The 13,409-nt window shown below is 40.0% G+C and overlaps 3 protein-coding genes across 10 annotated transcripts in view; all 3 read right to left on the bottom strand.

Moving 5' to 3' along the window:
- Positions 1-1,252: 1,252 nt before the first annotated feature.
- On the bottom strand, positions 1,253-5,332 carry LOC107745797 (transmembrane protein 11, mitochondrial). 3 transcript variants are annotated; one of them, XM_016559812.1, is made up of 3 exons: positions 5,187-5,332; positions 2,663-2,981; positions 1,253-2,064 (listed from the first exon to the last, which is right to left on the bottom strand). In XM_016559812.1, the coding sequence occupies exons 2-3, from the start codon at positions 2,972-2,974 to the stop codon at positions 1,867-1,869; spliced, it is 510 nt and encodes a 169-aa protein (XP_016415298.1). In that variant the 5' UTR covers positions 2,975-2,981; positions 5,187-5,332; the 3' UTR covers positions 1,253-1,866. The 3 variants fall into 3 exon arrangements, with proteins under 3 accessions (XP_016415298.1, XP_016415289.1, XP_016415280.1); XM_016559803.1 differs by lacking the exon at positions 5,187-5,332 and adding an exon at positions 4,649-4,744; XM_016559794.1 differs by lacking the exons at positions 1,253-2,064; positions 5,187-5,332 and adding an exon at positions 4,649-4,743 and having other exon boundaries at positions 2,077-2,981.
- A 910-nt stretch (positions 5,333-6,242) lies between these two features.
- LOC107745813 (protein NATD1) lies at positions 6,243-8,786 on the bottom strand. Its single transcript, XM_016559823.1, has 3 exons — positions 8,463-8,786; positions 7,481-7,599; positions 6,243-7,376 (listed from the first exon to the last, which is right to left on the bottom strand). Exons 1-3 carry the CDS (start codon positions 8,557-8,559, stop codon positions 7,260-7,262), a joined length of 333 nt encoding a protein of 110 aa, XP_016415309.1. The 5' UTR covers positions 8,560-8,786; the 3' UTR covers positions 6,243-7,259.
- Positions 8,787-9,912: 1,126 nt separating this feature from the next.
- LOC107745765 (probable phosphatase phospho1) overlaps positions 9,913-13,409 on the bottom strand; it is a 4,846-nt gene continuing 1,349 nt past the window's right edge. For 3 of the 6 annotated variants that reach the window (XM_016559750.1, XM_016559771.1, XM_016559779.1), the window contains one exon: positions 9,913-11,230. In XM_016559750.1, the coding sequence (XP_016415236.1) occupies positions 10,313-11,164 (852 nt within the window). In that variant the 5' untranslated portion in view covers positions 11,165-11,230 and the 3' untranslated portion in view covers positions 9,913-10,312. Of the gene's footprint in view, positions 11,231-11,824; positions 12,004-12,346; positions 12,616-13,409 lie in introns of those variants that run through there. The other 3 variants (XM_016559741.1, XM_016559757.1, XM_016559766.1) reach the window with 3 other exon arrangements.

The following is a 13,409-nucleotide window of genomic DNA, read 5'->3' as shown; positions in this document are numbered from 1 at the left end:
TGGGAGGGGCCTGTTTTTGTGACGTCACACAGACAGGCATCTGAGATCGGCTCATTTGAGAAAGGGGAAAACATTTAACACGATAAAAAAAAAAAACACTGGGTGGATTTTTATCATTATAGGGTGGTTGTGTACACACACTGCCAACACACATTTTAGTTCAAACAACTTGTAAAAGTGCATGTAGCATCCTATGACCCCTTTAAGAATAACTAACACTAACCAACCATCTGATATGTCAAAACTACAAGAATTGGGCTGAACGTGAAGTGTTGACCAACTGCAGACAATAGGACTGTTTGAAAAAACCTGTTTGACAAAACATCAATTTTGCAATTCTAGGGAGCAGAAATTATACTTAAATGCTTAAAATAAGACTGACCCCACTTTACCCTACCTTTTTCCCTTTGAATATTCTGTTTCAGATAGTATACACTACAGTATGGAAATAAAACATATCAGAAGACTTATTTAAGCTCCACAGGCTGGGGTGCAGTCAAAAAAACATAAACAAGTGTGAACATTATTTAACATGGCACCATTCATACAAAATACCATTTGAGACTAAAACTTTCACAATGTGGTCTTATGCAAACTGTTCTGCTAATTCAAAGAATAGTAATAACCAAAAATTTAAAACATAAAAATTAAGTAACAGCATGGGTCTGGAACACAAGTAAATGACAAAATATTAATATATGGGTGAACTATGCATTTCAGATGAGTTTACATTTACTGCTCATCTTTTATATTAATTTTTCATTACTTCATAAGAGGAACTGGATTTATACTAATCCATTAACTCCCACATTCAGTCCTTTGTTCCGATCTTGCTGATTTGAAAAGGTTTCCATGTGAATGAAATAAGCGCTATCTTGTCCAATTATTTTCCCACAAGTTTACCCTTCAAATTACTTGAATGAGTTACGCATTTCCATTTGAACTCTAGTTTCCTTTGAAACCCAATAACATAGCATATATGGTTCCAGATCAACATGAGTAAATGACAAAATTGTAATTTTGGGGGGTGAAGTGAACTATCCGTTTCAGATGAGTTCACCTTTACTGCTCACCTTTCATATTTACTGTTCATAACTTCATACGAAGAACTGGATTTAAACTGATCCATTACAAACCACGGCTTGTAAAACAAATCTACCTGTGAGGTCTGCATGAAGGCTAAACCGCAGATGTGCGGTAAGACAGAATCTGAGCCCTTGAGGGGTCAAATAAAGGTGGTCAGAGATGCCGGTGAGGTTCAATCTCCTACTGTTTAATGAAAAGGTGACGCACCAAAGGCAGGGTACGGTAAAACTACACAGAGGGAGAAAAGAGAGGATTCAAAGGTCATTCTTAAAACCTGATCCGTCTGTCTGTCCACCACACGTTCAGTCCGACAGGTCACCGCCCGGGTGCGGAAGCTCCATGTGGGTGGCAGGTGACGTTTTGGGAGGGCCGCCGGGACAAAGGAAGGGGCTGGACAGGCGCAAGGAAGGGGGGCTCAAGTGCACTGGTGATATCACTTTTAAAGTACAGAGAAAAGAGGAAGATTCATTCAGAACTATAAGCTCCCCCCCACCCTTCCTCTCTTACATCCATCCATCCGTCAATCTGTCCAATGTTTAACCGATTGAAAGCAAAACGCTGAAAAAGCGTAACAGAGAGAGCGCCGCGTCTCTCGCCACCTCCTTTTGTTTTTCGATCACTCTCACCGTCGGTCCATCCATATGTTTTGTTTGGTGTGTAAGTGTGTATCTGCCAGTGTTGGGTGTTTAGTAGTGCTTCTCACCTCCCTGCTGCGTGTTTGTGTGTGTGTACGCGTGTATCAGTATCTGTATGTGTGTGTGTGTGCATGTGGCATAGCGCTCATACGGCGTACAGTTCATAGATCTTCTTGGCACAGTACGCCAGGGCCGCCAACGCTATCGTGTTGTGCAGTCTCTTTCTGTGCACGTCGTCCCGTCGAACCAGAACCACCGGCGAGGAGGAGGTGAGCGTGTGCAGCGGCAGCCGTGAGAGCTTCTGACTGTCGTACTCCACCTGGTATTTGCAGCAGGGATCGAACTGCCAGGAGATGCTGGACAGGCGTAGGGAAGGAGCGGGAAGGGGGGCTCAAGTGCACTGGTGATATCACTTTTAAAGTACAGAGAAAAGGGAAAGATTCATTCAGAACTACAAGCTCCCCCCCAACCCTTCCTCTCATCCATCCATCCATCAATCTGTCCAATCTTTAACCGATTGAAAGCAAAACGCTAAAAAAGCGTAACAGAGAGTGCGCCGCCTCCTTTTGTTTTTCCATCACTCTCTCCGTCGGTCCATCCATATGTTTTATTTGGTGTGTGTGTGTGTGTATCTGCCAGTGTTGGGTGTTTAGTAGTGCTTCTCTCCTCCCTGCTGCGTGTTTCTGTGTGTGTGTACGCGTATGTCAGTATCTGTATGCGTGTGTGTGCATGTGCAATAGCGCTCATACGGCGTACAGTTCATAGATCTTCTTGGCACAGTACGCCAGGGCCGCCAACGCTATCGTGTTGTGCAGTCTCTTTCTGTGCACGTCGTCCCGTCGAACCAGAACCACCGGCGAGGAGGAGGTGAGCGTGTGCAGCGGCAGCCGTGAGAGCTTCTGACTGTCGTACTCCACCTGGTATTTGCAGCAGGGATCGAACTGCCAGGAGATGCTGTAGAGCGCGGCGCAGGCCAGGCTCAGAGTGCCAGCAGGGAGCGCCACGTAACGGGAGTAGTCGGCGGGAAGGGCGAGCGGCGTCAGGAGGCACACGGCCCCTGCCAGAACGGCGGTTTTGTGCAGGCAGTTTCCCACGGCCACCCAGCGGGCCGTCTCGTCTCCGATGCGCGTGGGTTCGATTACGATGTAGCGGTACTGCGCCTCCAGAGCCTGCTCCAGCTCGTACTCAAACTGCTCCTGTGCATTCTCGCCATTGTAGATCTCGTGGACGATGTAACACTCCGTGGCCGCCATCACTCCCCTAAAGAGAAAAATAAAAAGTGAGAATTCGGAATTAATCCAATCCCATTTCCGATTCTGAAAGTTCTGTTTATGAACCTAAACGTTGCAATCTGATTCACATATTAATTGACATTCATCACATGCAGTCTAAACAAACCCCAGCTGGCGCATTCAGAATTAGCGAAAACCAACGTGACAATGTCACAGAAGCTACTGCGATTTTTTTTTTAAACTAATATTTAGTAAATATTCAGTCTCCTCCACTGACCAGTTCATAAGACGGAAATAAAAAAACACACATTCATTAGACGTAAAATGTATGTAAACATATGCTGCATCATGGCACTGTGCATGTACATGCTCACGATGTATTTTTGAATGTGATTGAGAAAACTGTTGTATTGAAGAATTATTTTAATTTTTTTTACTGTTTATCGGATCAATTCAGGTCTACATCGAAAACCAGCGTTATAATGTCACTGGAGCTACCGAGAGTACATATTAAGGTATTATTGAATCAGATAGTTATATTCTATGCTTAATTTCTTCATATTGATCATTAATTATTTCAGGTCTACACCACCCCTTCCAAACTGAAATTTTATTTGAATTTAGCTCTATCAAATCAACTGAGACATTCACATGAAGCCTTTTCAGTCCAATTGAGCCATCAATGTGTTTATTTGGTTGCATGTAAATACTGAGATTTACTGTGAGGAAAAATAGTAATACCGATTTCATAAAACAGTTAGACGGTTTTACAGATACTTTAAGACCAGCCAACATCTCTTCAGATGGGATGGCATGTTCTGTGCTTTTTTTTTGGAAATTTTATGCGGAATTTTGCAAAAAGTATTTTAAAATGACTGAAAAAAATTCAAAACGACCGTATATTCTGGTCTTTATTAGACACGACCTGTCTCGCGTTATCTAGATCAGCCAGAGCATCTGCGGCCTGAGTTCACACAGTGAAACAAGAAACTTTTGAGCTGATGTTATAGAAGTATAAAGGCTGACAGGAAATTTTCATTTGTACAATGAAAGACCCTTGCTCAGGAATATAAATCAAATCTTGTAATTTCAAAATGGCCATTATTTTTGAAAATACTGAGCTGCTAAATAAATCGATAGACAAGTGAGAGCGGTCCGCCGTTTGCAATGGTTAAAATAAATTTAACGCATACTGTCAGTTTAACAAGCAGGGCATGATTAAACTACCAACATTTTTGGCGGAAAAATACAATTTCTTCCCGTTTTCAGGATATCTGCGCCAACCTCTAAAGTTAATATAAAAACTATAAATGCCTGCTAACTGTACACATCTCCTTGAAACTCGCTGTCATGGCTGTGAAGCGCTATTTTAACTTGTTCCTCTCGTGTCAATATGGGTAACACATACTACAAAAAAAAGATATGTGATCAATGTCGAGATTTCAGATATAACTGCCATAAAAATACGTTTTTGCTGTTATCTGCACTGCTAATCAGTTGAGAGACACCAGAGTCAGTAAGCTAATCAAAACAACACGAGCTCTATTCAAACAATATTTTTTTAGTGTTTGCGGATCCACAAAACTCCAAAACACCTAGTATTTAAAGCATACTAAACTAACTTAAATTCTGCATAGAGCCTAAAAATTTCACGTCACGTATTATGAAATAATGACAGGTTTTAGTCTAACTGACCTCTCCCTGTTGACTGGGACACCTCGCCTCCTTCCCAGCGACGCCATCTTGAAAATGCAACGGACTAGACTTGACGCAAAACCCGTCGCGGTGCACTATGGGTAATGTAGTTCTCTGCTCCTTAGTAATTCTTAAAGTTCTCGAAAGTGTCCAAGAGACTACAAATCCCGTGAACCAGTTTAGTTGGGGACCATACCACCTGAACAGAATGTGTAACGATATTGATATTTGCTTTGTTTTGTTAAAGACAATTTTTAATATTTGAAACACAATTATTTCGTGCAACAGACTAGTAATTGATTTTGATTATGGTTTAATCCGTCAGGCTAAATAATTTAGGCTTGTGTTTTTGAATAGCGGAGGTGACCAATCGAAAGCAAGGACAACACTATGGGGTTTCTAGTAGGATGAACCATTCCCAAAGCGAATGCAGGCGTTGCACAAACAATGTGGTCTGACAAAATGATTTAACTGTTTTTGTAGTGTCCAAAACTTTCGGTCATGTTATGAACGTGGATGCGATCAGCAAGGAACTCACCCATAGTGTGGTCGATTCTCGTTTATGCAGTGAGTCCCGTCCTCGTACGGCGCCCACGGAGCTGGTGCATACGGAGGTGGGTGAGAGCCGTGTTATAACAACTACACGGTGCTCGGTAACACGTGCAGGGTTTGCGCTCTGTCTCCCCCAATAGTGATGGATTGCATAACATAAACGCATAAACCAATAATTTGATATCTGTGCATTATTATCATCTGTGCATTTTTAAAAAAGGGAACCATGTTAATTATAGTCAACTAAAAACATTTTCGTTACTTGAAATAAACGTTAACTGAAATAAAATATAAATTAAAAAAAATATTTGATCTAACCTAAAGTTGCTAAGACATTCATTTTAACTTGAAGTACTAAAATATCTAAAAACTGAAATACAAAACAACAATTATAATAAAAAAGTTAAACTTTTTTTTTTAAATGACAAAAACAAAATAGCTAAAACTTAAAATATAAAAATAAAAACTATAATCGTATCTCTATATGATACTTAAATGAAACTGAAGGGAACTAAAAACAAAGCTTTCTGGAATAATTTTTCCTAACCTCTAAAAGTGTTCAAATTCCTTTAGAATAAAATTGAGATTTTACAGAAAAAAAAAACATTAAATATTCATGGAAAACATATTTTTAAAATAGCTTTTATTACACTGTCACTGTACTAAAAAAAAAAAAAGCTAATTGAGTAAAACAATTCACTGTTCAGCTATTTAAAGGGACAGTTCACCGAAAAATGAAAATTGTCATTATTTACTCACCCTCATGTCATTTAAACCCGACTTTTGTTTATTTTGTGAAAATATCAAGATATGCCAATTGTTTACCATGCAATAATAGTCAATGTTGTCTGGACCCCAACATTCTTCAAAATATCTTTATCTAATCATTTGTGCTCCACAGAAAAATGTCATATTGGTTTGGAACAACATGATGGTGAATAAATGCCATTTACTCATACTCATGGACATAAACACTCATCAACCAATTTTTGTCTTAATTTTTTTATTCAAAATCATTAATAGTAATATTAAGAGTACATAAGTGTGAAAAAACAGATGAATTTCGGGCATCTTTAGTCTGTTACATCACAAATTGACATAACAGAGCCCAGTTTTTTTACTTGAAAAAAATAACCTTCCTTATCATCACCAGGAATACAATAGTCATCAATGGTGTCAGCACAGAACATGGCATGATGGTCTGCTCCGTGTGCTGCCTACCCTGCAAACAACCTTGCTTAAATCTGGCTTAAGGCAGTTCATCAACTGACTTTTAATAAGACCCCTGGGAATTTTGGGAGTAACTAACACACTGACATTCATACGCTCATATTCGGTTATTCAACACATACACACACACATACATCCAACCATATGTAACAGAATCCTCTATGCAGAGGTGCTTTATTGTTTTTATAAAGTGTGCATCCTGAGAGGTTCAGCCCTGCGAATATATGGGCCGGCGATTGTCTCCAGAGTCTGAGCTCTTCTCTGGCCATAGTATACACAGATACACACATGCAAAAGCACAAGATCAGCCTAGAACATGCACCGAATGAAACAGTCATTTCTGACAGTATGGTTAGATTGTGATGCCCCTAAAACTTCAAGCCAGGCTGAGTGTGCACGTTCTGCGCATGTGGGAACACAAGTGTGCGTGTGTTTATTTCTCTTGTGAGCACCACTAAATCTGAAGGTGTAAGGCCAGAGAGGCATATGGAGTCTAACATCACTCTTATGACCATATCAAACTATTCATATTTTGAGTTCATGATGGGTGTCATAATCCTCTCACTTCTCTGGATTGGCTCGAAAATCCACTTGAGTTACTGGGAAACTAGCCCACCTCAAAGTCCACACTCTTATCTTTCCTACGAAAACGTTTTGTAGTTTCAGATCTCTCCCCTTCTTAAATCGCATTCACTCGCAAACAAAAAATAAATCTTTCTTTTGTGGAGTTTCAAAACCAGTCAGACAGTTTAGGGAATCCCAAAAGATACCCATCCCACCCAATCCCAAATCATCCTATTAGAATCGAGATCGTCCCCATCTCTCACTCTCAGTGGAGGATGTGCTCCAAGTAATGGGGGTGAGGGTTTTCTTTGACGTATTTCTGGATGTACCAGCATGTTAAATGGGCTTTCAGGTCCTCCTCCACCACAAAGTCCATTGCAGCCTAGCAAAAACAACCACAAACTATATTTTAATGCACAACAACAGACAATGTAATATCATCATGTATAAACCAGTTCACACTGTTCTTGAGTAACCTTCTACAACCTTGGCTAGGTGTTTGGCGATCTCTCGTCCTCGGTAAGCTTCAGGAACCTCAGTGTGCTGCAGATCCACTGTCTTCTTCCCCACATATTCATACAGCAGAACAGCCCTGTCATGGGAACCTTCAATATAGATGCAAATATATTAGTCCGCGTACAGTAAACAAAGTTATTCGTGACTGTGAAGAACTGCTCAGTCAAACAGGATGCATGTCTATGCTTTGTTTTTTGTTTTCGCCGTCGTAAACGAGCGCTTTACGGGGAAATAGTCGCATACAAACGCTTTTTTTCATGTAAAACCCCGCAAGAAATAAACGCAAGTCTGTCCCTGTTCCTCTGCTGTTGCTGGTTTTCTACTGAAAGACAGAATTGTAACGACATGGATTTGCTTTGTACCGATAGAAAGATGATAGAACAGGAAATAGCCTAAAACAAAGTCTGCATGGGATGGCTAGCGGGTAAGCTAGCAACTTAGTAACTGATTCAGTCAGAGAAGAAAACAAAGCTTGCGTTAGAGCAAATTCACGAACTGTGGCTAGTGACAGGCGAGAATTACTGCGGCTCCGCACGTCAAAACAAAACAACTAAAATTGCAGCATTCATCGGACGAATCCGATTCATTAAACGCTTGTCAAAAAGCTACTACAACCCAGAAAGATAAAAAAGAAAAAAAAAAAAAAAATTTTTCTAACAACCCAAAAAAAAAAAAAAAAAAAAAAAAGCTGATGCTGGGGGAAAAAATGGTTCCATTCGTTCCAACAAAACAACTAATGTCATATTCAATTAACTACTGGGAACTACAAAGCATGTAACGATATTTAGGTAATGCGTACTATATAACTAAGATGGGTTTTATTAGATAACGCGTTTACCATGTTGAGAAGCGAAATATAATAAACAAAAGGCAGATTTTGCAGGCGAGCGCACGGTGGCTTTTCCTCCTCCCCCCGCGACCACCATCTCGTTATATCTGACGCATTACTGACCGTTCAGTCGGATGTTGAATTGTCGTCTTTTCTTGTCGTGCTCCACTCGGAGAGGAGTGTTGATATCGAGGACGTTCATCTGTGCAGCCTGGGCCATAACGACTGCGGGTCTGCTGTCAGGGGGGGAAGCTGTGTGTCAGTGTGCCACGGCTGATTCGACTACGATGAGAGGCGCATTCATGACTCGCCGAGGTGAGGACGAACATCTGATCCTGCGAAAACACGCCATCCACGGAAATCAGCTGTGAAGTCACGTGCTCGCCGCTGACCAATGAGGACGGACGCATTGTTTTGATGCGCGCGGTCTCTTTGAAAAGAGCTTGCAATGCGGCCGCCAGGTGGAGATAAATGTTTGCTGTTCAGTTTTTTTTATGAGCGATATTTTACGAAGGCATGTTGGGTATTTATTTCATGAACTAGTAGAATATATTGCAAAGGTATTTTAGAGAAAAAAATAAAAGCTTGTTTTCTCTGTTCTTGTGTACTCCCTAACCAAAATCAAAATAATATAATTTATGGTGATGTATTAATTTATGGTGATGTATTAAGTTAATTCATTTTTTGTAAACTCTAATTTCTCTAGTTTTGATATAAATGCTAATTTAAAATGAAATAATCGATTATTTTAATCAATATATATACATTATTATTATTATTATTGCCAGGTGAAGTTAATTTGGGAGGGGGAGGTCACTTTAAGAGTAATTATTCTTATTATTATTAATAATACTTTTTAATTTGCATAGAGATTGATTAAATTAAAAAGGTGATCATCTCCCTCATTTCTGAATGTAAACATTTTGCTGAATTCTGGAATAATTAATAGTCCAGTTTTTATCTAATTTGTTTTCTTTATAGCGGTTAAAGCTATATTTGCCAAAGTTTTCTGTTTGTCAGTTAGTCAGATTCCAATTATACAAAATGACATGTACTGTGAAAAGTGCTACACAAGTCAACATGACGTAAGTTGATTCTGGAGTTTAATCTCATTGTGTCTATAGATATCCTGAAAACCATGTAAGACACATGACAGGTGCTGGGGTGAGGGGTCAAAACCTGCTCGGACACAGAGTTGAGTAAATGGCTTTATATCCATGCTGGTGAGGTTCAGAGATCTCAGATCCATAGTCTCACATCCAAAGCTCACAGACTTTGCATAACAGAAAGGAACAAACACACAACCAAACACAAATACTTAAAATCACAGGTTAAATAATGCAGCACATCCTTTCAACAGAGGATGGGTTCAAGTTTACTAATAAAAGCCATAGCATATAATACATACAATATTTCGATTGCAAATACTAACCATTGGAAGTTATTTCTGATTAATAAGACAATCATTTTAGTGAATCACTTTAGAATTTTTCACATAAATCACCTATAGCACCTCTCAGATTTGCATCTTTAAAACTATAAAAGAATAATATAAGATATTTGGATTTGTGTGTGAATGACTGTACAATACAGAAATTGGTCCTAATCATGATAATAATAAAAATAATAATAATAATGACAATAATAATGCATTTAGGGATAGACTATACTGGCCAGTGTTAGTGTTAATGCAATCAGATTTAAAAAAGTCTAAGATTCTCAATCATACACACTAACACATACACAATATGTATTAATTGTCGTATGGATGTGTCTGTGTATTTGAATGTAAGTTTATAGCGGGTTCATTTGAACTGCACCAACAACACATCTTAATAAAAGACCCTTAACAGCCTGGCAGTTTCAGCCAACAGAACCAAGTTGATACATAAATGGCAAAACCAAAAGAGTTTGGAATGTACTCAAGAAAGCTCTATACATTTTTAGGGCCTCATTTAGGTATATGTATATATTTAGGGCCTCTCTAATATCTTCCTCAGGGTGTTGATGACATCCTCTCCACTGTTCCAGGGCACCACACTGGCCTTGAACTCTCCAGGTTTGGCTTCCTCCATCTCTTGGATCAGTTTGTGCATTGGAAAGTCCCGGCGAGGGAATGCTATATCACCCGGTGACAGTGTGAGTGACGGGCAAAAGTCATTGGCCCCATCGCCCACGTACAAAACCTTCTGGTACGGTCGTCCACTCCTCTCTCGCACGCGCTGGGCCACGTACTGCCTCACCACCACTGCCTTGCACATGTTCGCCGGGCATCGCAAGCACTCATGGGAGTGGAAAGGGCGAAGCTGCAGCTGCCCATTATCATCAAAGTGAGCTGGGTTGGTGAAAATGCGCAGAAAGAGTGGGCGGAAGCCAAGGTGCTGCAGCCACGTCTCAATGAAGACGGTATTAGCGTCTGACACACAAACGACTTCAAAGTCCCTTGATGGCTGGGAGAGTAGGAAATGCATCAAAGTGGGGATGCCTGGGCAGGGAGGGAGTTTCTCCACTGTGCCTCGAATAGCTGCCGGTGTGACGCCCTTTTCGGCGAGGTAGGCCAGCACACGCTGCATGTACTCATTGTAGTGGCCGGAACGGTAGGTGTCCTTCAACCAGCCAGGCAGGACTCCACCAGGCGCCACAGTAACCATAGAGTCGTCGCTGCACTCGTCCACCAGGGTCTCATCAAAGTCAAAGAATATAAGGAAGCGCCTGTCGTTAGTTGGCGGAGCTTGAGCTCTGCTTCTGTGTTGTTGGTGCTCCTCCACTGCTCTAGGAGGATGGGGTGGGGAAACGCAGCAGTTGAAGACAGAGTCCCGCATCATGGATAGGAGGGAAGAACAGCACAGATGTCTTTTTCTTCTCTGACTTCTGCTCTTTTTGCTCCGCCACTGCAAATGAAAAGAGCAATCCAGTTATGCCAGAACTTTAAGCAGACAAAAGACAAAAAAGAAGAAAAACCCAGCTGTGAAATAAAACTTTAGCCCTAATATTGAACAATATTGAATATTTACAAAGTCTTATAAAATCAATTCATTGCAGAGTCTCCTGCATGCTCCTTCCATTAAAAAAAAAAAAAGAAAAAAAAAAAGTTTTTCCACCAGATACAGATACAAGGTCAAATATTTATTTTAAATATTGACAAATCTGGCATTCACTTGAATGAATAAATTAACTGAGACTACATTGTGGTTTTAAACCAATTTTCTATTTATGCAATTTTCTTTTGAACTGTCACAAAAATTGACAGTTTACAGTGTTACGATATGAATATGTATTTAATATGTAGTAATATTTTTATTTAAAAGATACCTTATATCTGTGATAAGAGCATTCTAATTATCATCTCTTGATTCATTCACTTGGAAATGTCGCCGTCTTGAATACTGATGTTAGGTTATGGGAATTGTTATGTCTCATGCCAAGCACTCCTTGTTGCAGGAGTTTTTAACTTCTGTATCTATACTTATGATGATGCAACTCACCTCTTTTCACCTTAAACTCGCCGCTGCGCAGTGTTAACCTATAACATAAGAATACAGAGAAATTTACATTTACCAAACTATAGCCTATACTCACTCAGAAATGTTTCCATCAAGGTAGAACGGTCTCGTTGGCAGTGAACGTCCACAAAATGTAGCCTACTGTTAAACGATATAGCCGACTGTAACAGAGATGACAGCGTGATTATTTATGTCTCGCTCTAATGGCTTATAATCAAAAGCAGTTACGCAGCATGTTTCAATGACCTTGGTTTCACTTTACATTCATTACAGCAGATGATGCAACAGAAGCACCTGATTTTCGTGCGTTTCAATACTACGTTTCAATTCAAGGTATTGTTTTAAAGTTAAGCAAATAATTAAATTGCAAATTAATTTAAACTATGTGTAAAAAAATAGTATGCAATTTGTAAGGTAATGACACCATAAAGCCCACAGCATATAAACAGACAAACAGGACAGAACATAATGGAATAATTGTCAAGTAAAACAACAGCAGACTACCTTGAGCCGGACGTCCAGTTTAGATGTTCATCACTACCGATCGCTGCTTTCTGCGTCTGCCCGGCTTCTCAAAAGTGCTGGAGATTTATGGTCCGATCCTGCTTCACGGAACCACAGTGACGCGCATCGGACGGGTCCCGCCTCTCATCCATCACTGGATCCAAACCCACTGAGAACCTCAGCGATGCGCTACTCTACATATCATTAACAGCTATGGAATCCGACTCAGAGCTTTTACAAAAAAAACGCTAAAGAACACTATTCATTTAATAAAGGTAAACAAATCGGTCAAAACTGGACTTGTTGAAATGCCGAAATGTAGCCTGCCTTTTTGTAAATTTTATTGTACATTCAGCACTTCCATATGAGTGTCAGAATGGGATGACCTGGTTAGGAATTTTAAATGGATTTTAATGTGGGTATAATTTAATCTAAGGTGAGTGCAGTTTGGACGCAGGGTCACTACTGTAAAAGAACATCCCGTACTTTAGTTCCTCCTGTAGAGAAATGCTAATGACAGCCTGTTAAAAGAAAGGCTATTTTGGGGAGGAATGGAAAAGGGAACTGGTTTGTCATTATCACCATTCCTACAAAGTCTTGATACTTGATGGCATTTATGTCAGTCTATATAGACTACTCTACATTCAAATTAACTCTGTTGGGCAGAGGATACAAAGAGGAAAATGAGACTATTAATTTATTCCGAGAGCATAAGGTCATCATCTGTCAATGCAGTTGTACCCCTAACTCTACACAGATGACGATATCAAATCTGTGACATTGTGAAGAAAAACAGTGAATGCAAATGTCCTTTGTTTCACTTTCATCACCAAAGTGTTCAATGAGTTCAGGACACTATAATCATGTGCTTACCTAATGTATTACTTCTGCATCACACACACACACACATGTCTGGTCAGCTATCCTTGTGGGGACTCTCCATAGGCGTAATGGTTTTTCTACTGTACAGACCGTATATTCTATTGCCCTACACCAACCCTACCCCTAAACCTACCCCTCACAGGAAACTTTCTGCATTTTTAGATTTTCAAAAAACTTCATT

Source organism: Sinocyclocheilus rhinocerous, unplaced genomic scaffold (genome assembly GCF_001515625.1).
Source record: "Sinocyclocheilus rhinocerous isolate Xijiao unplaced genomic scaffold, SAMN03320098_v1.1 scaffold3815, whole genome shotgun sequence".
In the NCBI taxonomy this organism is placed as follows: Eukaryota; Metazoa; Chordata; class Actinopteri; order Cypriniformes; family Cyprinidae; genus Sinocyclocheilus; species Sinocyclocheilus rhinocerous.
Note: the sequence above shows the minus strand (reverse complement) of the source record. Positions and strands in the feature narration are given on the sequence as shown.